At 40.7% G+C, this 22,256-nt stretch overlaps 1 protein-coding gene across 1 annotated transcript in view; it reads left to right on the forward strand.

The window, feature by feature from the left end:
• Positions 1-299: 299 nt before the first annotated feature.
• HYKK (hydroxylysine kinase) overlaps positions 300-22,256 on the forward strand; it is a 29,555-nt gene continuing 7,598 nt past the window's right edge. Inside the window, exons 1-3 of the mRNA XM_089906940.1 lie at positions 300-6,231; positions 7,132-7,271; positions 16,388-16,571. Of these exons, the coding sequence (XP_089763066.1) occupies positions 5,886-6,231; positions 7,132-7,271; positions 16,388-16,571 (670 nt within the window). The 5' untranslated portion in view covers positions 300-5,885. The remainder of the gene's footprint in view (positions 6,232-7,131; positions 7,272-16,387; positions 16,572-22,256) is intronic.

A 22,256-nucleotide genomic window follows, 5' to 3' on the forward strand; every position in this document is an offset into this window, starting at 1 on the left:
AGAGAATGCAGAGGGGCCTAACAAGGCCATTGGGAGTCAGGTTCTGGTTACAGATAATCCAAATCAAAGTTTGTCTTTGACACCCTAAAGGAATGAGACATCAAGAATGCCGCCCTGGGGCTGTAAAAAAGCCCTGCTACTTGGAAATTAGAAGTGAAGCAGATAAGAAGCATATCTAAAGGGAGAAAAGAGGTGATCTCTCAATAGGTGGTTGATAGCGGTTTGGGAAACCACCAAGTCAATCAATCAAGGTCACTCTAACCAGAGTGTGCTGTATCCTGGGGGGGGGGGGGCGGGGGCACACGGGGAGAGGGAGATGTGCATGGACAAAAACAGACCAAGTTGCAGACATGAGTGATGTCTAGAATTCTCCTCCAGTAGAGAGAGTGCTCTGTACTATCGGGTTCTGCTTGGTTGCAGACGTATATCAAACTGGCTATCAGAGCCAGGTGACCTTGACGATTAAGGTCACCCAACCAGCCTGGCTGTTATGATTCCCAAGGCAGCCTCCTGATAATCATGTGGTTCTACACTTCCCTGCAGAGGGAGAATACACTGATTGAACTACCTAAATAAGGATTCTGATCCAATTACCAGTTCTCAGTGTAAATGAATCACTTATCACAGCAGACCTGAACTGTGGTCACCTCAGACCCCGGGATGACCTGTTAGGGCGGCCTTCACGTTTCCTTTACATGTTGAGAATAGAAAACTCGGCACTGTGCAAGAGCTTGAACTAGAAGCTGGGTGACCAGGTCTGGTTGAGGCTCTGTGCCCTCTAGACTTCAGTTTCCCCATCAATACAAGGAACGTGTGGACATAACTGATAAATTAGACAATTTCACATTCTAACATTCCAGTATCCCGGGAGAACCAGGTCCTGTGCAGAACGCTGCCAGGTCAAACTCCCAGGTTCTCCGAGCTCTTGATGTTTTGGGCGACCGGATGGGTTTGAGGCCACCTCGGCCACGCTTGCGAAGCCTCTGGGATACGTGTTTCCAGCAGGAGAGAAGGGAGGGCGAGGAAAGAAAAACGAGGACGCGAATTCTATCCAGACAACTAGAATCCTGGGATAAGGCCAAGAAGCCTCCACAGCTACGTGGACTGGGAGGAACTGCAGGGTGCCACTCAAGAGCTGAAAGCCTGCTAAATGGCTACTCACCTAAGGGAGGGGCGGGGCGGAATCTGGAAGAGCCAATCATAAACAAGAAATCCAGTTTTGTAGTGAGGTGGCCGAGTTCTGACTGGGGTGACCACCGAGAGAAGGCGGGGTGGGATTGCAGAAAGACCATACGAAGCCCGATCTCGAAATTTTTGTTCGCAGCCTCTTAGGCCGGGGACAGGGCTGGAATAGCCCCGGTCGGCCTGGACGGGCCTCGCCTTCCAAGAGTCTGCGCTGATTGGCGGCAGTGGGATTTCGAGGAGCCAATCAGAAGTCAGGACTCTCGGTCCCGGACGAGGGGCGGGCCCAGGAGCTGCGAGTCAGGCGAGACCTGCGAGTTAGAGCGGAGGACTGCGGCTACAGTCCCGGGCTGCTGGAGAGCGGGAGTCACCTCAGGACCTCGGGTCGTTGCGGGTGAGCTGGGTGGGGAAAGCAGAGACGAACCCCAGAACCCTCTGGGAGGCTGGCCCAGAGAGCAGGGAGGCTTGCTGCAAGTCGGGCCAGGAGTCATGAGCCTCGGGCTTCTCCCATCCTTGATCCACGTCAGACTCGCTGCGTAGGTGATGCACAAGTCACCTTCCTCCCTGGATCGCACCTGTAACCCAGAAGGGCTGGGTTGAGATCCCAGAATTGGGGCGAAGGACCCGAGAAGCCATCTGGTCCAACTCTGCCAGACCTGTGCGGAGACCCTGACAGAGGGGAGGTACGGCACCTGGCACTCACGGCCAGGTGTCTGGTGGGAACAATTTCTAGGGCTCAACTGGACCTCACTAAAGTAATAACGCTCTGAACTTGTGTGTCCTCCTTCTCCCTTATTTTCCTGACTCTTCTGCAGCCCGCTCGCCCACCACTCTTTCCCTCTCACCCAGAAGGAAGACACTCACAGCACCTGTTGTTGTCTTCTGAAAAACTACAGATTCTAGGGCTTCCCTGGTGGCGCAGTGGTTGAGAGTCCGCCTGCCGATGCAGGGGACACAGGTTCGTCCCTCGGTCCGGGAAGATCCCGCATGCCGCGAAGCGGCTGGGCCCGTGAGCCGTGGCCGCTGAGCCTGCGCGTCCGGAGCCTGTGCTCCGCAACGAAAAACTACAGATTCTAATTTCCCTGCCTTTCTGTTTCCTGATTCCCTTCGAGGGTAAACGGCCCCATGAGCCTATCGAGTAAAGGCAACCCTCTTTTCATTAGTTCCTCTGATATATAATAAGAGTCTGGGCTGGGGGTACAGAGATTTACTGGGTATAATCCTTGCTCTCCAACCTTGGAAGGGCATAGCAGAAAGAATTGCAGGTCAAGAAGGGCAATTTGGAAGACATGCGAAGGTAGAATTTACTAGACTTGGTAACACTTTGAGAGTGAGGGAGGGGAATCAAGAATGACTCCTGTTTATTTTCTGGTATACTTTACACAAAGTGCAGAGTTTAAGGTCCAGCTCCCCTGGTTGTAGGACAAAGGTTTTGAGATTCTGGCATAAGCCCTGGAGTTGGAAAACATTTGCTTCCTGAGTGCTTTCTCAGAAGCCAAGTGAAACACTGTTGGCAGGAAATATAGATCAACTACCTACAGGATTTGAGTTCCCTTCTTTGCCCCCTCCACCCATGCAAAAGACATTTGGTTAAGACAGACATTTCTTAACAGATATTTCTCTGTATTTACTTACTTACAGCAGCTGACTTGATCTGTGTCATTAGTTCCATAATTTGGAGTGTTTGTAGACAAAGAAAAAAAGGCAAATTTAAGCTCAAAAAGAAAGAACTTTAGAAAGAGAATGTTAGCACTAGAAGGGATTTTTAGGGATGATCTAGTCCAACTCCCTTTTAAAGGAGATGTGAATAGTCCAAAATTTCAGACGCTAGGCATAAAATATGTTTTATTTCTCCCAGTAGAGCACCTCTTTTCTTCATTAAAAAAAAAAAAATTGTGGTAAAATACACTTAACCAGCACAACTTTTTGTTAACACCAGGCTGTCTTTTGATGGCTAGAGCTGCCAACATTGCTTTACATTGCTTTAGAAAACAAGGGCGCTTCATGTAGAGGCTTAACAAACCCCATTCAAGAATGTTACAGAAACATTTTCTAGACTGGAAGGCAGATTGGCCTTCACTAACTGCCTCTAAGCGTCCTTCCAACTTTAAGTATTTATAATTCATATCAAATTCAGAGTTATCCTGACATCTTTAATGCTTTAGGATTTGAAAAATTACTCCAGGATTTCGTCCTGAATTTAAAGCTTTAGTTCATATTACATTCTGAATATGGGCCTTACACCTGTTTATAAATCTCCAGAAGGAATGTTAAAATCCCATGTGAAGTCTTAAGCCCATATACAATGTGACGGGATATATTGGTTCCCAGAAGTTTCAGGTGCAAAGATGGTTTCAAACCCCATGTAGGCTTTGTCACATGTCTTTAGTAAACAAAATCTGAACGACTTAATTTGCTTGTGAAAGCAAATGCACTGGTCAGAAAGCAGACATGAGAAGCAATTGGCAAGAATGCAATAACTATAACAGGCGGTGGAAACCTACAGCGGCACAAGGGGCTATGTAAGTTTAGAGGCAGGAGGAATCACTTAGGAGGATCAGGCAAGGAGGGATGGGGAGGGGACTGGCATTTGGGGTTTATACTCTTATCACTTGAGTCATCAAGCTATAGTCTTGGGGCTGAGTCAGGGAGGGGGTCATATAGGAGAGTCCTAGTGTACCTCCCTGAATTTTATCCCTTTCCCTTCACTGGAATAAGTTGGACTTTGTCATAGATCTGAAGTGATTAGACATTAACAGGCATATGCTCTGATTTGGGGAGCTCTGAGAAAGTCCTAAGATCCCACCCCACCATCTGTCCTAGCCAGTCTCTCACAAAGCCTTTTTTTTAAGGTAAAATTTATATTCAGTGAGATTCACAGATCTTACTCTGACCTAAGTTTTAAGCTAAATTTTGACAAATGTTTACACCCATGTAACCAAAGCCTAGTCAAGATACAGAACATTTTCCTCCCAGAAAGTTGTTCCCTCATGCCACCTTCTTGCCAGAAGCAACAGCTGTTCTGATTTCTAAACAACGAGAGCTGTTTATGAGATTCTTTTTGTAAAACATTACATCCCTTGAACAGCAATCTAACTTGCACCCTAAAATGCAACCCATCCCCAAGATGTTATTAATTATTTACAATTTACTATGAAGGAAGGGTTGGAATAAAACTATTTTGGGAAAAGGGGGAAGCGAGATTGCAAAGATCTTAAATATTTGGGTCCTAAAGTATATTCAGAAGCCTTACATTGCCTCCTGTCTCTCTCTCTCTCTCTCTCTCTCTCTCTCTCTGGATATATATACTCAGGAAATATGCCAAGTATGTGCAGCAGAGGGTGGCATTATCAAGGGGAAGAAAACAGTCTCCCCCATCCTATATATCCAACTCATATTTACTAACTCAATTCAAATCCATCTTCTCAGGAATATCCTTAGGCTGTAGTAATTTCTGTCTCCCCTGAATTTCTACCACAGTTTTTGTAGATATTAATTTCATAGGGCATAAACTCAGAAGCACCTTTACTTTTTGTAAGCGACCTTAATTTTTTTTTAATTAATTAATTAATTTATTTATTTATTTATGGCTGTGTTGGGTCTTCGTTTCTGTGCGAGGGCTTTCTCTAGTTATGGCAAGCAGGGGCCACTCTTCATCGCGGTACACGGGCCTCTCACTATTGCAGCCTCTCTTGTTGCGGAGCACAGGCTCCAGACGCGCAGGCTCAGTAGTTGTGGCTCACGGGCCTAGTTGCTCCGTGGCATGTGGGATCGTCCCAGACCAGGGCTCGAACCCGTGTCCCCCGCATTGGCAGGCAGACTCTCAACCACTGCGCCACCAGGGAAGCCTCCTTAATTTTTATTTTAAGCCCCTATTCTGCTTAACAGTAGAAATTTTATTCTTTACAATTTAAGGTAAACTTAGTCACTTCAGTGATAATTCAGTCATTTCAGGTTTATACTCAATTCAGTGTTTTCTTTGGCATTCTATCAGTTTATCACTTACTGCCTTATAACTTGTTTTGAACAGCTTTTATGTTTTTTATTATTTGGGATATCTGTGACCATGAGTTAACTTTTCAGAGCCCTCTAAGTGCATTTCCTGTCTCCCACAGTGCTTCACGTGATGCTTTGCACATCAGCCCACCCTTCAAAGTATGTGCAATAAGCTAGATGATGACCTTTGTAATTTAACACAGAAAAGTAAGATCACTGTATTTGAATTTATATTTTAAACCAAAACTGATGGTAATATAGTCCAAAGTACATAATTATGGATTAGGAGTCTAGAGGGCTGAGTTCTCACTGTAACTTTATATATAACTTTGGGCAAGACACTAACCTCTCAGGACCTAACTTCCCCCTTTAAATAAAGTTCATGGTACTGGGAGGGGTGGAGGAATTGGTGATACCAAGGTGCTTTCCTGGTCTTCATTCTGTCCCTGGAAACATACCTTTTGCTTGAGAGGTGAGTTTAGAAATCATTTATGGTACAAGGATTTTTATTCACTGCTTTTTTATCTCATACACTCATTTGATTTTTTTAACTTTATGAGTGAAAATTCATAATCAAGAGAAATACAGAATCAGTACTGGGAAACATTATTGGTCTGTCTCAAGAAAAATATTTTAAATAAGTATATTCATTATATGTCCCCTTTCTAGTTTATTTGTTTGGGGTTTTTTTTTTTTCCTTAGAAATAATGTCAAGTGGAGGTGGTCAGCAATCACAGGCTCTTACCAAACCCACTTTCAGTGAGGTACAAGCCTCTGCATTAGTGGAATCGGTATTTGGATTAAAAGTTTGCAAGATCCAGCCACTTCCTAGCTATGATGACCAAAACTTTCATGTATGCATTTTAAGAACCAAAGACACTACAGATGGCCCAAATGAGTATGTCCTCAAAATAAGCAACAGCGAGTCAAGCAAAACTCCAGACCTGATTGAAGTGCAGAGTCACATCATCATATTTCTGAGAGCAGCTGGATTTCCAACGGCCTCCATGTGTCGTACTAAAGGAGACAACTTAACCTCTCTCATATCAGTAGGTACGAGACTACCACTGGTCGTCACCTGTCCATGTGCATTACTGCATTTTGGCTACAAGTAGAAATATCAAGAACAGGTATGTCATTCCAAGTGTAGACAGGGTTACTTTTTCAGCAGTTGGGAGAAGCCACAGCATCACCCAAGTAGAGACTGGGGCTGTGATTCAGAAGTGGTTAGAGCCTGGGTCTGGTGTAACTCTTCTGCCTGGGAAGGATCTGATGGATGAACAACTAAAGGGACATGTGGAAACTAAGGGAACTTTTATTTTTAATTAGGAAAATAATTAAATATTTTTATTCATTAGATCAGCTGTATATTTCAGTGCTGTGATCTTGTAGAAAGAATCAGGAATTTTAGATCCCAGCTCTGTAATTACTGTACATGTGACCTTGGGTACACAACTTAAATTCTTAAGGAAACCTCATCTGTGAAACTTGGTTCCTCTCAATTCTAAATGCTAAGATGTATCTTTCTTTTTTTCTTAAGATGTATCTAATAGAGTTCTCCAAGCAGTAGTTTGTCCCTAAAGAAGCCTGTGATTCTGAAACACTCATTTCTTTATCATACCTTCCTCGATTTTAAATTTATAAAAAATGTTTTTTAGGCCTTCACTTACCAGAGCAGGTGATTTATGTTTAGAGCTAAGGCCAGCAGACTTGGGGCCACAGTTATGTTAGTATGTAAATGGCTGGTCCCAATGTCCTAATGTCTGTCTGTTGTACCTGCTTGCTTGATCCATTCGGCCCTGCTTCACAGAATCCTGCTGACTTGTCCTAGGTTAGCCTGTTTTTTCTCTTGTTCTGTATTATTCTTTGCAATAGTAATTGGAAAGGCAGAATAGCTTCTACTCTTTTTTTTTTCAAGAATAATTGACAGGATATATACTTCCATCCATCTAGATAGCGGCTCTGAAATCAAAAGCTACTTGGTGAGGCTGCTGACTTATCTACCAGGAAGGCCTATAGCTGAGATTCCCATCAGCCCCCAGCTATTATATGAAATTGGAAGAGTAGCTGCCAAATTGGATAAAACACTGGAGGTAAGATCTGGAGTTTTATTTTGCTTATAAGAATTTTTTATTTGTTGGTTTTGATTTATTTTATTTTAAATACACCTAGGGTCAGACTCTCTTTTTATATGGCGCCTCTTAACATGTGTTACGAAGGACATAGGGTAGTAGATGCATACATTTTATGACAGTAAAAGATTTCTTTCTGCCCAGGTCTGTACTTTACTAGTCTACTAGCAAGATTACCTACATCTTTAGAAATCCATGGTATTCTTTATGCTGCTCACTGAAAACAGTCTGCATTCACAAATTAAAACCTGAAGTTTTCATCCAGATAAGACATAGCCAGACCTCTATATGAAGCAATAGCTGTGTTACAAATGGATTGAAATGACTTGTGTTAAGGATGTTGTGGTCCTATAGAAATGGTACCTTGTTTGACAAATATTTTTCCAGACCTACCAAAACATCTTCATTTAATCAACAAATGTTCACTAAGTACCTCTTCTATGGCAGGCACTGCGGGAAAGGTAAAGATTCCCCTGTCCTAGACGAGTGTGTTCCAGGGGGACAGATAGACACTTTCTTGAAAAAGTAAACAACAGTTTGTATGAGTAAAACATTTCCAATTACTCACTAAATCCTAGCCAGTCTACCTCTCAAATGTCTCTACAATCCATCTTCTTCTTTCCATTCCTGCCTCGACTATCCCGCCCTGCATTCAGGCGTTTTTCTCCTTCAATGTATTCTTTATACCAGTTCAGAGTTACTTTTTAAAATTACAGATCTGACTATGTCAGTTCTATAGTTAAAACCTTTCGGTGGCCTCTCACTGACTTCAAAGTAAAGGCCGAGGTCCTCAGCGTTTCTTTCAGACAAGGCACTGTGTGGCCTCATCCCTGCCTCTCCCCTGCTCAGTCTCATTGTCCATGTCTCCCCTTTCATGCTTCTCTTACCACCACAATAGAACTTCCCGTCATTCCCTGAATGTGCCTTTCTGTTTCATGCATCTGCGCCTTTGCATATGCCATCTTCTCAACCAGTAATACATTTTCCCCTGCTCTGAAAAATTCCTACTTATCCTTCAACACATAGCTCAGGCACCACCTCCTCTGTGAAATCTTCCCTGGACCCTTCTTTCTCTTCCCAGGCTGTACGAAGAGGATCACTTCCTTCTCTTTGCTTCATCAGAACTTGTACATCTTGTCAACCCATATGATTCTGTGGTTGACTGGCCTCTCTGCTCTTCTTGGTGTTAATTGGGGTCACTCATACAGCTATATTCAGCTGGGAGTTCAGCTGTGGTGCTTCAGATCCTCTCCATGTGTCCTCTTCTCTTCACCTGGTGTCTCATCCTCCAGGATGGCCTTGAGCATCCTTACAACACAGCTGCTGTCTTCCAAGAGAGAGTGCCAAGAGGACAAGCCCCAGTGTACAAATGCTTATCAAGCCTCTGCTTGAATCATGCTAGCTCATATTCCATTGGCCAAAGCATGTGACGTGTCTAATCCCAAAGTCAACCGGGAGAAGCTGCACAAGGGCATGCACACCAGGAGGCATGGTTCATAGGGAGCCATCAGGGTAACAGGCTATCATGTATGGTATTGTAATTTTGTTGCTTGTGCTTCCTGTTACATATGCTACATAAGAAGAAATGACCTTTTTAAGAAATTGGTCTACATCTTAATTACTCGTCTTTTATCCTTCATGTCTAGCAGTGTCAAACACATAGTACGTATTCAAGGAGGGCTTCATAAAAAAAAATTTTAACTAAAAAAAAAACTTTTGAGCTAGTTCTTAAAAGTTTCAAATCCATGAGTCAGTCAGAGAAAAGGAGGAAGGGTGCTCAGTGAAAGGAAAGAGCATGAAAAAATCATGGCAGTACAATGACTATGTTCTAGAACCTCTGAATAATTCACTATGGCTGGAGTATAGGGGTTAAACCTGAGAGAGACAGGGGATAAAGTTGGAAACATAGGGTGGAGTCAGATTATAAAATATGTTATCATATATGACACTAAGGAGTTTGGACTTTGTCTTATTTGCTTGCCCAGTAGGGAGATTTGGAGGGTTTTTAAACAGGAAAAAAAATTCTAATTTATAGCCCTCTGAGGGCCAATATGATTGGCAGAAAGCCAGAATGGAGGCAGGGAATGCATCTAGGAAGCTAATACAATAATCAGGAAAAAGCTGATTGAGGGCTTGAACCAAGAAAAGGTTCAAGATATATTTAAGAGACAGAGCCAACCAGGTCTTCCCTGGTGGCGCAGTGTTTGAGAGTCCGCCTGCCGATGCAGGGGACACGGGTTCGTGCCCTGGTCCGGGAGGATCCCACATGCCTCGGAGTGGCTGGGCCTGTGAGCCATGGCCGCTGAGCCTGTGCTCCGCAACGGAAGAGGCCACAACAGTGAGAGAGACCCGCGTACCACAAAAAAAAAAAAAAAAAAAAAAGAGAGAAAGAGCCAACCAAATTTGGTGATTGATTTAATGTTAAGGGTGTGAGAGAGGAAAGGACTGAGCAGGACATGGACTGTAACCTGGGTCTGCTGGGACACAGCTCCATTCTAAAGTAGGCAGGGTTCTCTCTGGTAGCAATCAAGTGGTTGCCTCCACAGCCTAGAACAAAGGACCAGAGGGAGGGGAAAATGTCAGAGATGGGGTCTAGAAAGTGTTGAGATCTGTGGAAGCTAAGGTTTCCTGCCGTACAGGAAAGCAGATCAGCCTCTACGCATTTCACATGTGCTCCATTAGTACCCGGTGGGATCAGCCTGCCTGCTCCCACTCCCTGATTCTGTCCACAGTTTTTTTTTCTATCTGGTTGGTGCTTTAGAGAAAAGAGTAAGGTAGAACCTTAAGGAGAGTTAAGTGAGAGATGAGACAGGGCTGAGAACACTTTAACAATAAGCTTTAGGAGATTTTTTTAATTCTCTCTACCTTCAGAGACTTGATATTTATAGTCTTCTGGGAACAAGGGAAAAATTCTTTGGTACTTTATAGTAGAAGTGTATTTCTTGTAGGCAGCATATACATGAGTCCTGCTTTTTTATCCAATATGATAATCTGTGACCTCCAGTTGGGATGTTTAGACCATTTACATTTAATATGATTTTTTATATGGTTAGGTTTAAGCCTATCATCTTGATATTTGTTTTCTGTTTGTCACATCTATTCTTTATTCTCGAATTTGCTTTTTTTTCTGCCTTCTTTTGGTTCGTGTATTTTTTTATTTCATTTAATCTCCTTTGTTGGCTTATAGCTATAACTCTGTTTATTTTAGTAATTACTTTAGGGTTTATAGAATACATCTTTAACATCACAGTCTATCTTCAAGTTATATCATTTCATGTATGGTATATGCACCTGACATAGTATACTTCTGTTTCTTCCTTCCTGTCCTTATTCTATTGTTGTCATACCTTTCACTTATACATTGTTATTATTTTTGTTTAAACTTTCAATTATCTTCTAAAGAGATTTAATTAGGAAAAAATGATATATTTGACTATATGGTTACCTTTTCCAGTGCTCTTCATACTTTTTGTAGATCCATATTATTTCCTTCCACCTGAAGGACTTCCTTTAATATTTCTTGCAGTGTGGGGCTGCTGGTAATGAATTTTTTTCAGCTTTCTTATGTCTTTGTTTCACCTTCTTTTTTTTTTTTTTTTTTTTTTTTTTTGCGGTACTTTGGCCTCTCCAGTTGCTGAGCAAAGGCTCCAGACACGCAGGCTCAGCGGCCATGGCTCACGGGGCCCAGCCGCTCCGCGGCATGTGGGATCTTCCCGGACTGGGGCACGAACCCGTGTGCCCTGCATCGGCAGGCAGACTCTCAACCACTGCACCACCAGGGAAGCCGTCACCTTCGTTTTTGAAAGATATTTTCATTGGACATAAACATCTAGGTTGACTATCTTTTCCAACATGCTTTAAACACATTGCACTACTTTCTTCTCTTGCATTGTTTCTGACAAGAAATCTGCTGTCAGATGGTTCCTCTAAACGTAATATGTCCTCTGTGTGTGTGTGTGTGTGTGTGTGTGTGTGTCCTTAAGATTTTCTCTATCTCTACTTTTGAGCACTTTGATCATGATGTGTCTTGGTATAGTTTTGGTCATGTTTCTTGTGCTTGGTGTTCATTGAGCTTCCTTGAGTGGATGCAGTTGAAGCAGTTTGGTGCTTTTGTGTCTTGCTTTCAATACTTCCTGGGACCAGGGCTGGGTTTAGTCTAGGGACAATTATTTCCCGCTATTAATGCAAGACCCTTCTGAGTTCTCTACCCAATGTCCCATGAACTATGAGTATGATTGGTGGGAACAGGTGCTATTCCTGACCCTGTGTATCCAAGTACTGTTCCCTCTAATCCTTTCAGGTGGTTCTTTCCCCAGCATTGAGTAGCTTCCTCATACTCATACACTGATCTGCCAGATTCTCAAAGGGAACATTCTCCAGATCTCTAGAGTGCTTTCTCTCTCTGTAGCAACCTGTTTTCTGGTCATCTATCCTGAAAACTCTAGCAGCTTTGGTCTTCCTAGATGCTCTGCCTCCTCAACTCAGAGAGTTCCCTGGGCTCTGCCTGGGTCTCCCCTCCCTGCGCTTCCACCTCTATCAAGGCCAAAATCCGAAACAAACTCACCTCATTTGTTCTCCATCTCTCAGGGATCCCTGTCCTTCATTGCCTGATGTCTAGTAACTTTAAAACTATTGTTTTATATATTTTGTCCAATGTTGTAACTATTTCAACCAGGAGGGTAAACCCTGTTACTCCCTCTTGGCCAGAAACTGAAATATATATTACACTCGAAATATTTAGTATTTATTTACCTTTTTATACCCAAATAGAAATAACTCTTTTTTGATTAAAAGCCCTTTCAGTGACTCATTAAAGAAAGTCAGATTAACATACAAAAAAATTTAAAGTTAATAGTAATCCCATCACCCCAAAATGAGTCACTAAACTATACATTCTGTGAGTCCAAGACCACACTATCCCATAGTTAGTGCTCAGTAAATGTTTGCCAATTGAAAGACTTTTCTCTATGTTGACAATAATTACCATTTCACCTTGCACTCTATTTGTTTATTCAATAGATATTTACTGAGGGTTTGGTTAGTAAATGTTTAAGCATTTCTTTCATAATAGTTTTCAATTAATTTGGGGCAAATCCATTTGTGGACATCCATTAAAAACATCAATTTCTGAACATTAATATAATTTGGACTGAAGTAGGCTCTCCTAATTAAGTGTACAGTTAGGAAATTTTCTTCATATATTACTTTTATTTAGAAAGACCTTTGAATGGATTGGAAGGCTCAGGAAAGTCTCTCTACCATCCTCAGAATCAAATCTACAAAATGAGCTGTTGAGATGAGTGTCTGTTACAGAGGACTTCTTTATTACTGACCTTTCCTTCTACACTACCTGTGGCCTTTATTAATATGCCCGTTGCCATTGAGGTTTCAACTTTTGCTGCTAAATTCTGAAATGGAAAATACAGTTCTCAGGGGGAGATAGCACCACATTATTGCTGACAGTGAGTTCTGCTGTGTAGTTAACCACCTGCCACTCTGCTGTGCAACTTAAGTTGTCTCGCAGGGGACAGGGGAGTCCTAGAGAAAACCAAGAGAAGCATTTCCCACTAGGTATTATAATGCATTTTATCATGCTTTATTCCCATTGTTCATCCCCTCACCTAACCTCCCCCCATGGCTTTGCAGGTGGTAAGTTTTTAATTTCTGTATAAGCACTAGGAACCACGGAGTCTGCACAAGATACCACACAGGTGCAGAATTTTAATCCCAGGGGTGTGGCAGAGGCTGTGACTGCTCTGCTGGGGATGTGGCTGGGCCATTGAAGCTTCCAGTGGCTGGGCAGGCCTGGGGGGCCCAGAGTACAAGGAGCCCAGAGTACAACGCAGTTCTGGTTGTTGCCATAACTGAGCGTTCACAAGTGAAGGGACCAACTGATCTGTACTGGAATTTGGTTGCTGCTTGGTTCACAAATGGGCTGGAGGTCAATCTTAGGAGATTCATTTAAGTATAAGAAAGAAGAAAATATAGGGTGGGCTTATGAGTATGGGTGTGGTCAGAGCTTCGTAGCAGAGGAAACAAGGTGCTTGAGAAATGGGAATTGGTGTGAGAGGTAGAGTGAGGAAGCTGAAAAGGGGTAGGTTTAGATAGGCTAATAAAGGGTAGTGATTAAACTATCAGAAACTCAGGTTGGTGTGCTACGGGGCCAAAGGATGGAAAGGCCAGAGAAGTCAGGCACATAAGCTGCAAGGTTCACATTCAACAAACATTTATTGAGAACCTATTATGTATGAAATCTTTATTTCATGTCTTAGTTTATCAACAGATGACTATGAGGTTGGTATTTTTTAAATTTTATTTTATTGAAGTATAGTTGATTTACAATGTGTTAATTTCTGCTGTATAACAAAGTGATTCAGTTATACTTGTGTATATATATTCTTTTTCATATTCTTTTCCATTATGGTTTATTACAGGATATTGAATATAGTTCCCTGTGCTATACAGTGGGAACTTGCTGTTTATCCGTCCTATATATAATAGTTTGCAACTGCTAATCCCAAACTCTCAGTCCTTCCCTCCCCCACCTCCCCTTCACCTTGGCAACCACAAGTCTTCCCTCTCTATCTGTGAGTCTGTTAATGTTTTGTAGATAAGTTCACTTTTGTCATATTTTAGATTCCACATGTAAGTAATATCGTATGCTATTTGTCTTTCTCTTTCTGACTTACTTCACTTAGTATGATAATATCTAGGTCCATTCATGTTGCTGCAAATGGCATTATTTCATTCTTTTTATGGCTGAGTAATATTCCATTGTATACATGTATCACATCTTCTTTATCCATTCATCTGTTGATGGACATTTAGGTTGCTTCCTAGGTTGGCTTTAGGTTGCATTTAGGTTGGCTATTGTAAATAGTGCTGCTATGAACACAGGGGTGCATGTATCTTTTCAAATTATAGTTTTGTCTGGGTATATGACCCGGAGTGGGATTGCTGGATCCTATGGCAACTCTTTAGTTTTTTGAGGAACCTCCATGCTGTTTTCCATAGTGGCTACACCAATTTACATTCCCTGTGAGGTTGGTATTGATACCTGATCTTACTGTTAAGGAAGCTAATATCTGAGATATTAAGTGATAAAACCAGTTGAAACCCAGATCTGTCTGATTCCAAGTCCAGATCCCAAGTATTCTTCCCACTACTCCATACCAGAGTGGGATGCACGGGGTAACAGTGCTACCATTTTAGAAACTGACTCGGAGCCTTCCCTGAACGGACGGTTGCTCTATTGCAAACACAACAAGAGTGTTATATTTTGCCTTCTTTAAAAATAAAAGTAATATATGCACATGGTAAAAGTATCAGTACTGTAGCAGTACTGAAAGGTGTAAAATGAACCTTTTTTCTCTCTACCATCATTTTCATTATTAGTTCCTTTCCAGTCCTACTCCCCAGAAGTCACAACTCCTAACAGTGTTTTTCAGTGCTTACTGTGTAGAGTATTTTTGTGATCCACAGTGACATTTAACACAGCAGATGGTCAGGAGATTCAAAACCATGTCATGTGAGGAACAACTGAAGGAACTAGAAAGGTTTACTCTACAGAAGAGACTGTGGGGCGGAAGTGCTGTCTTCAGATATCAAGAGGACAGTCATGTGGGGGAGAACTAATCCTGTTCCCGTGGCCCCAGAGGTCACAGTTGGAACCCACTGCATAGACACTATGGGAGAGGCAGCTTTTAGCTCTGCAAAAGAGAGAACACAGAGCCATCTCAATGAGGGTAAAAAGTACCTCCTGCAGGAAGTATTCAAACAGAGGCTACATGACCACTTAGCAAGGACATGATAATAGTAACAGGAGCATCAGGGGGAGGTTTTCAAACTCCAGGTCATGAGAGTGGGTGTTAAAATCAATTTAGAGGAACATTTTTAAAGAAATAGAATAAAGTGAAAAATCTCAGAATACAGCACATGTAAGGTTGTAAGTATTGTTACAGAAACTTTTTTCCCCTAGGTGTGTGTTACCTGTATACCAGGTTGCAATGTAAAATGTATTTCTTACTGCGAGTCATGGTCAAAAAAATTTGAAAGCTACTCCACTGGGTGGACACCAAGACCCCTTCAGGCACTCACTGTGTGAAAGGGATCTGGACTGGAGTCTGCAGACCCGGGTCCTCCCTCAGCCCCATAGTGGCAACTCATCATCCTTCTCTGAACTTTTCTTCATTTGTGCAATGATGGTCAAAGCCATTTAGAACTTTAGATAGAGTAGTCAACATCTAAAGGCCTTTCCAATTCTAGAATTGTCTATGCCAAGAACATTCATTTATTCAATAGATATTGCTTGAGCAGTGCCTTCTATGTGCCAGGCACTGTTCCAGACGTGGGGATACAGAAGTGAACAAAACAGGCCCAAAACAAGCTCCTGACCCTCATGGAGCTTACGTTCTAGCAAGGATAACAAGGTAAGTAAGGGAATCATGGTGACTGTTAGACAGCATTTTGTACCAAGTGCTTACAAAGAAAAAATAAGCAGAGAGGAGGGATATGAAATATTGGAGAAAGGGTTGAAATTTTAGATGGAGTGGTCAAGGAACCCTCCCCCAGAAGGTGATTTCTGAGTAAAGACCTGGTGGAAACGAGGGCATTAGCCATACGGATTCCTGGGGTCCCCAGGAGGAAGAAACAGCAAACGTAAAAGGGTGGGAACGTGCCTGGCATGTTCCTTGAACAGCAGGGAGGCCAGTGTCAGTGTGGTTAGAAGAGAGTGAAAAAAAGTTGTTGAAGATGAAGTCGGAGAGGGAGCAGGGGGCCCAGCACAGAGTTCTTTAGAGCTGCCTCCATTCCTTTGGTAGGCTGCAGATGGCGACACCTATCTTTGCCCAGTTGTGAGGATCGGGGAAGATGGGAATGTGTTCTCAAAACTATGAGATCCTCTAGAAATATGGTGTTATTACCACTTTGTGGGTGAAGGTAAATGGAGCAAGTCAGTGACCATGAGAGAATGCCAGCTCTTTCCCTAAGGCACACCCAGCCCACCCTTTGGAGGGTGCGGACCTCTCCATAGTGGTTGTGCTGTTAAAAGTCTAAGAGTTTCTTTGCTTTTGATTTAGAAATTCCATCACCCAAAGTTAAGTAGTCTTCATCGGGAGAACTTCATCTGGAATCTGAAAAATGTTCCTCTTTTGGAGAAATACCTGTATGCCTTGGGCCAGAATCGGAATCGAGAGATTGTCGAACAGGTTGTTCAGCTGTTCAAGGATGAAGTAATGACCAAATTAAGTCATTTTCGAGAATGTGAGTATCCCCCCTTTCAAATCAGTATTTTTCTTGATTTTTAAATTGTCAAATTTCAAACCATCAGCAAAGTATGGAGGTACAACTTAGCTTTATCCAATCTTAAAACTTTGTCAGATTTGCTCCTGTTGCTTTTAAAGAATAATACTTTCACTTCCCTTAAAATTGCTACATTTGAAGCCCCCTCTAATCCCTTAAAATTGCTACATTTGAAGCCCCCTCTAAACTTTACATGATTCTACCTCTCCCCTCCCTACTAAATTTGCATATGTTTTAATATTACTACATATGTATATATTCATAAATTACCTACAGTAGTATTTTGCATGCTTTCAAACTTTAGATAAATGGCATCACGCTGTATATTATCATTCTACAACCTGCTTTTTTATTCAACATTGTTTTTCAGATTGATCCATTTAATATGTGTAGTTCTAGTTCATTTAGTTGGTTAGCTTTAACTGCTGAATAATATTCCATAGTGTGTGTGTGTGTGTGTGTGTGTGTGTGTTCCATAATTTATTTTAATGTAATTTTTTTGGGTCTATCCTCTTGTTAATGGAATTTTAGTTGGTTCCTTTTTCTTTTTCTGTATAAATGATGCTGCAATGAGCAATCTAGGGCATATCTCCTTATGCACATGCACAACAATTTCTTTAGGGTGTAACAAACCTTCTGACCCAGAATGAAGTACTGGTCAAAGGGCAAGGAACTGAGGGGGCATTTCTAATAAAGCCGGGGATAGGCTTTGAACATCCTTTTTGTCCTCTGCTTTCTGTAATAGTCAGCTCAGGCTGCCATTAAAAAATCACAAATGACTGGGTGGCTTAAACAACAGAAATGTGTTTCTCATAGCTCTGGAGACTAGATGTCTGAGATCAGGGTGCCAGCATGGTCAGGTTCTAGTAAGGACTCTCTTCTCTCTGTGTCCTCCTCACATGCTAGAGAGAGAGCCAGCAAGCTCTCCAGTATCTCTTCTCATGAAGACACTAATCCCATCATGAAGGCCCCACACTCAGGATCTCCCCTAAACCTAATTATTTCCCAAAGGCCTCATCTCCAAAATACCATTGCACTGAGGGTTAGGGCTTCAACATAGATTTGCAGGGAACTCGGGGTGGGGGGGTGAGCGGGCACAGTTCAGTCCAATAGCACTTACTTTGTGTAAACACAATGTGGTAAAAAAAAAAAAAAAAAAGGAGTTGATTTTTTTCCCCCTCAAACCTGTTTCCCCCTCCCAGTCATCTTCATTCCGTTAAAATAGTATCCACCATTCGCCTAGTTAATCTGACCAAAAACCTACAAGTCATCAGCTTGACTTTGTTCTTTCTCCCACACTTCACATCCAGTCAAATTCTATCAGTTCTAACTTCAAAGAATACCCTACTTCTAACCCTGTTCCCCACATTTACTACCACCACTTGGTCCAAAATACCATCATTTCTCAAATGGATTATTACTGTAGCCTCCTAACTGGTCTCCCTGTCCCGTCTCCCTGCAGTATATATTCACTTGTGTCTTACCTTTTTTTTTTTCTTAATAGTACTTCTGTAAGATTATCCATGTTGTTGCATGTGGCTATAGCTTATTTTTAACTTTTATTACTGTAGAGTATGTGATTCATAAATATACCACACGTTAGCTATTCTACTTTTCAAAGATATTTGAGTTCTTTCCAGTTTGGGTCTGTTAAGAACAGTGCTCTGTGAATATTCTTGTCTCTTGCTATACATGTTCATGAGTTCTTTGAGTATATGACTTCATGAGCTCAGGGGTAGGATTGCTGAATCATAGTTCATGTCCATTTTCAACTTCAGAGATAATGCCAAACAAGGTGGCATTATTAATGCCAAGGTGGTTGTATGACTTTGTACCACTACTAGCAGAGAATAAAATTTATATTCCTCTACAACCTTGGTACTATCAGACTTTAATTTTTGCAAATCTGATGTGTGTGTAATGGTTGCTTATTGTGGTTTTAATATACATTTCCCAATTATTGGCCATTTGGATATATTCTTTTGTGAAGTGCCTATTCAAGTCTTTTGCCTGTTTTTCTATTGGGATTTTTTTTCTCATTGATTTTAGAAGTTCAAAATATTTTCTGGATACAAGCCCCTGGTTGGTTATGTGTGTTACAAATATTTTGTTCCATTCTGTGGCTTGTCTTTTCACTCTCTTCATGATATGTTTTGATGAATAATCCTTAATTTATTGGTTTAAAATATATCAGTCTTTTACCTCATGGTAAGTGTTTTCTGAAAAAAATTTTCCCTACCTGTGGTCATGAGATATTACCCTATATTATCTTCCTAAAGTTTTAGTTTTTTGCCTTTCATAATAGGCCTATAATCCATCTGGAATTTATTTTTATATATGGTGTGAATTTTTCTTATGGCTGATAAATTTTCTCACCAACATTTATTGAAAAGCCATGTTTTTCCTTTTGTTTTCCAGTACTACCTCTGTTGTAAATCAAATATGTCTTTGGACTCTATTTTACTTTATTGGTCTATTTGTCAGTCTCTGCACCCATACCACACTGTGTATCAGCTAGGCTAGGTCATGCTGCAGTAACAAATAACCCCCAAATTCTTGTGGACTATAATAACAAAGGTTTATTAGTTCCAACTCAAGCTGCAGGTCTATCATGGATTCACTAGGGCTCTGTGTTTTCTCACTTTGGGATTTAGACTGATGGAACTTTCATCAACTGGAATGTTGCTATGGGGAAAGAAAATGTAGTAAATTGTACGCTGGATCTTAAAGCTTCTGCCCTGAAGTGATGTCATTTCTGTTCATATGTAAGTGGCCAAAAAAAGCCGCACGGCCGCATACAACTTTTGGAGAAGCAGGGAATTGCAACCCAGCATGTTCCTAGAAGGAAGATAACTGGAATATTTTTGAGCATACCTAAAGATTACCATAGTATCTTAATTTCTTTAACTTTTTAAGTCTTCATATCTGGTAGAACATGTCCTCCCACCTTCTTGTTCTTCTATAAGAGGGTCTTGAGTATTTTTGGTTCTTTACATTTCCATATCAATTGTAGAATCAGCGTGTCATGTTTAAAGACAAATTTTGTTGAGATTTTGGCTAGATTTTGGCTAGAATTGAATCTATATACACATTTGGAGAAAATGGGTATATATATTTATATTATAAGATCGAGTAAGATAATCCATGAACACTGGTCTACCTCTCCATTGATATAGATCAATAAAAGATATATATGATGAAATTTTTGATTGTCCTTTTACTGTTGACTTCTACTGTAATTGCATTATGGTCAGAGAACGTATTTTGTATCAGTGCTTTCGAGCAGAATTTTCTTCAATGATGGAAATGTTCTGTATTTGTGATGTCTAACACACTAGCTTTTGTGTGGCTACTGAGCACTTGAATGACTGGTGCAACTAAGGAATTGGATTTTTTATTTAATCTTAATGAATTTAAATGGTAACTTGCGGCAAGTGGCTACTATGTGGGACAGAGCAGCTCTATATGATTTTAGTACTCTGAAATTTGTTAAGATTTACTTTATAATGAAGCATTTGGTAATTTTAAAAAAATGGTCCCTGTGTGCTAAAAAGAATGTATTTAGTAGGTGCTGGGTACAGAGTTATACATATGTCCAGTAGGTCAAATTTGTTAATCATGTTGTTTAAGTTTTCTATACTGTTGAGTTATCTTTTCGTCTGCTTGTTCTAATAATTATTAAGAAAAGTATATATAAAATCTCCCAGTCTGATTGTGGATTGTCTATTTTTATTTGTATTTCTGTCAAATTTTGCTTTATATATTTCAAGGCAACATGCATATAAAATTTGAATTGTTGTCTTACTAGGAAATTGTATCTTTTATCAATATAAAGTATCCTTCTTTATCTCTGCCATTGTTTTCTGCCTTAATGTCTACTCCATCTGACATTATATAGCTATCCCATCATATTTTTGTTCTCTTGATTTTTTCTCTTTTCCATTTTTTCTTTTCCTTTTTGCCCTTCTTTTGAGTGAATTGTTTTTGTGTTAATTATTTTTGTCGTTTTTTTTTTCTCTCTCCCGCAGTTTGAAAATTATATACTCTCTATTCTTTGAATGATTACCTTAGGAATTCTAACATGTGACTTTAACTTATCAAAGTCTGATATTATTCAAGACAATACAAGGACCTTAAAATACTTTCATTCCATTTATCTCTTTCCTGACTCATATGCTGCTGTTTTAGTAAACTTTAATTCTATATTTTCACCACAAAAGACATTATTATTTTTGTTTTAGAGTCTAGTTTATTTAGATTTACTTATATATTCCCTTTTTATCTTCCAGCACCCCAAACCTTCTGTCTGGAGTTATTTTATTCCTGCCTGAAATACAACCTTCTGAATTTCCTTTAATGCAGTTATCTAATGGTGAACTCTCTCTGATTTTGTCTGAAAATGTTTTTTATTTTGTCTTCGTCCCTGAGGAGATTTTCACAGCCTATAGAACTTTAGATTTCATGGGTTTAGAATTTTAGAATTCCACTGTCTTCTAGCTTCCATTGCTGCTGAAAGGCCAGCTGTCAGTCTGTTGCTTTTGTCTTTTTCTCCTTTGGGATGCTTTTCAGATGTTTTCTTAAAATATTTTTTTTCTTGATCTACTCAGGTTTCTCAAATCTGTGTGTGTACATGGTTTTTCACCATTTATGGAGAATTCTTGCCTCTGCACCTTTCTCTCTTTCTTCTCCTTTTGAGACTCCAATTAAGCTCATGTTAGACCTTCTCACTGAATCCTCTGTGTATATTACCTTCTCGCGTGCGCATGTGTGTGTGTGTGTGTGTGTGTGTGTGTGTGTTAATCTTTTTCTCTGCCCGTGCTGCATTTTCAACAATTTTCTAGTTTATCGATTCTCTCTTTAGCTATGTCTAATCTCTTAAACCCAACCATTGTGTTTTTAATTTTTTCATTGTATTTTTCAGTTTTAGAAGTTCTTCTTGATTATTTTTCTAGAGTAACTGCCTTGTGGCCAGAGAACATACTCTATATCAGCACACAGGGAAATAAGGTATCATGAGCAAGAACAAGAAACTGACTATAGAAACTGAACCAAAGACTTCAGTAACTCGAATGATCAGGCACAGAATATAGTCACACAGCAGCCTGGTTTGGCATTTGGTTTTAAGGCTATATTTTTGTCCTTCTGCCTCCTTCGACCTGCAGTAGTCTAAACAATGGGTTGCAGCAGATTTTGTCATCCTTTTAAGAGTTGGGAAGCCCTCATCACTGCCTCCAGCTTCATGTGGTGAGTCTGTTTCCCAACCAGCAGGTAGCATTTTAAGTTCCTTCTCCCAAAGGGGGAAAGCACACTGCTGATCTGAACACAATAGACAAGCCTGTGGCTTTATTCCTGCTCACTGCACTGCTTGTGCTTGGCATTTCTATTCTGTTTTTAGTGTATAAATCTATCTTGGTTTTGAGGCTGGCTGTATATTTATTGTTTTCTCTTTTTACTTTTATCATTGCTATGTATATTGGGGTTATCAAAGAATGAATTCACTCTGCCATCTGGATCAGAACTCTTTCTTTTCTTTCGTTAATTCTCAAATTCAACAACTTTTGTCATTTTATTCCAAGCATTGAGTAGCTGTATCATTTCTTAATAGGCCATTGGACATGTGAAGAGAAGCAACAAAATGAGAGAGGT

The sequence above is a fragment of the Delphinapterus leucas genome, chromosome 2 (assembly GCF_059928025.1).
Source record: "Delphinapterus leucas isolate spDelLeu-1000000601 "Yukka" chromosome 2, BTC_Dleu_Yukka2, whole genome shotgun sequence".
In the NCBI taxonomy this organism is placed as follows: Eukaryota; Metazoa; Chordata; class Mammalia; order Artiodactyla; family Monodontidae; genus Delphinapterus; species Delphinapterus leucas.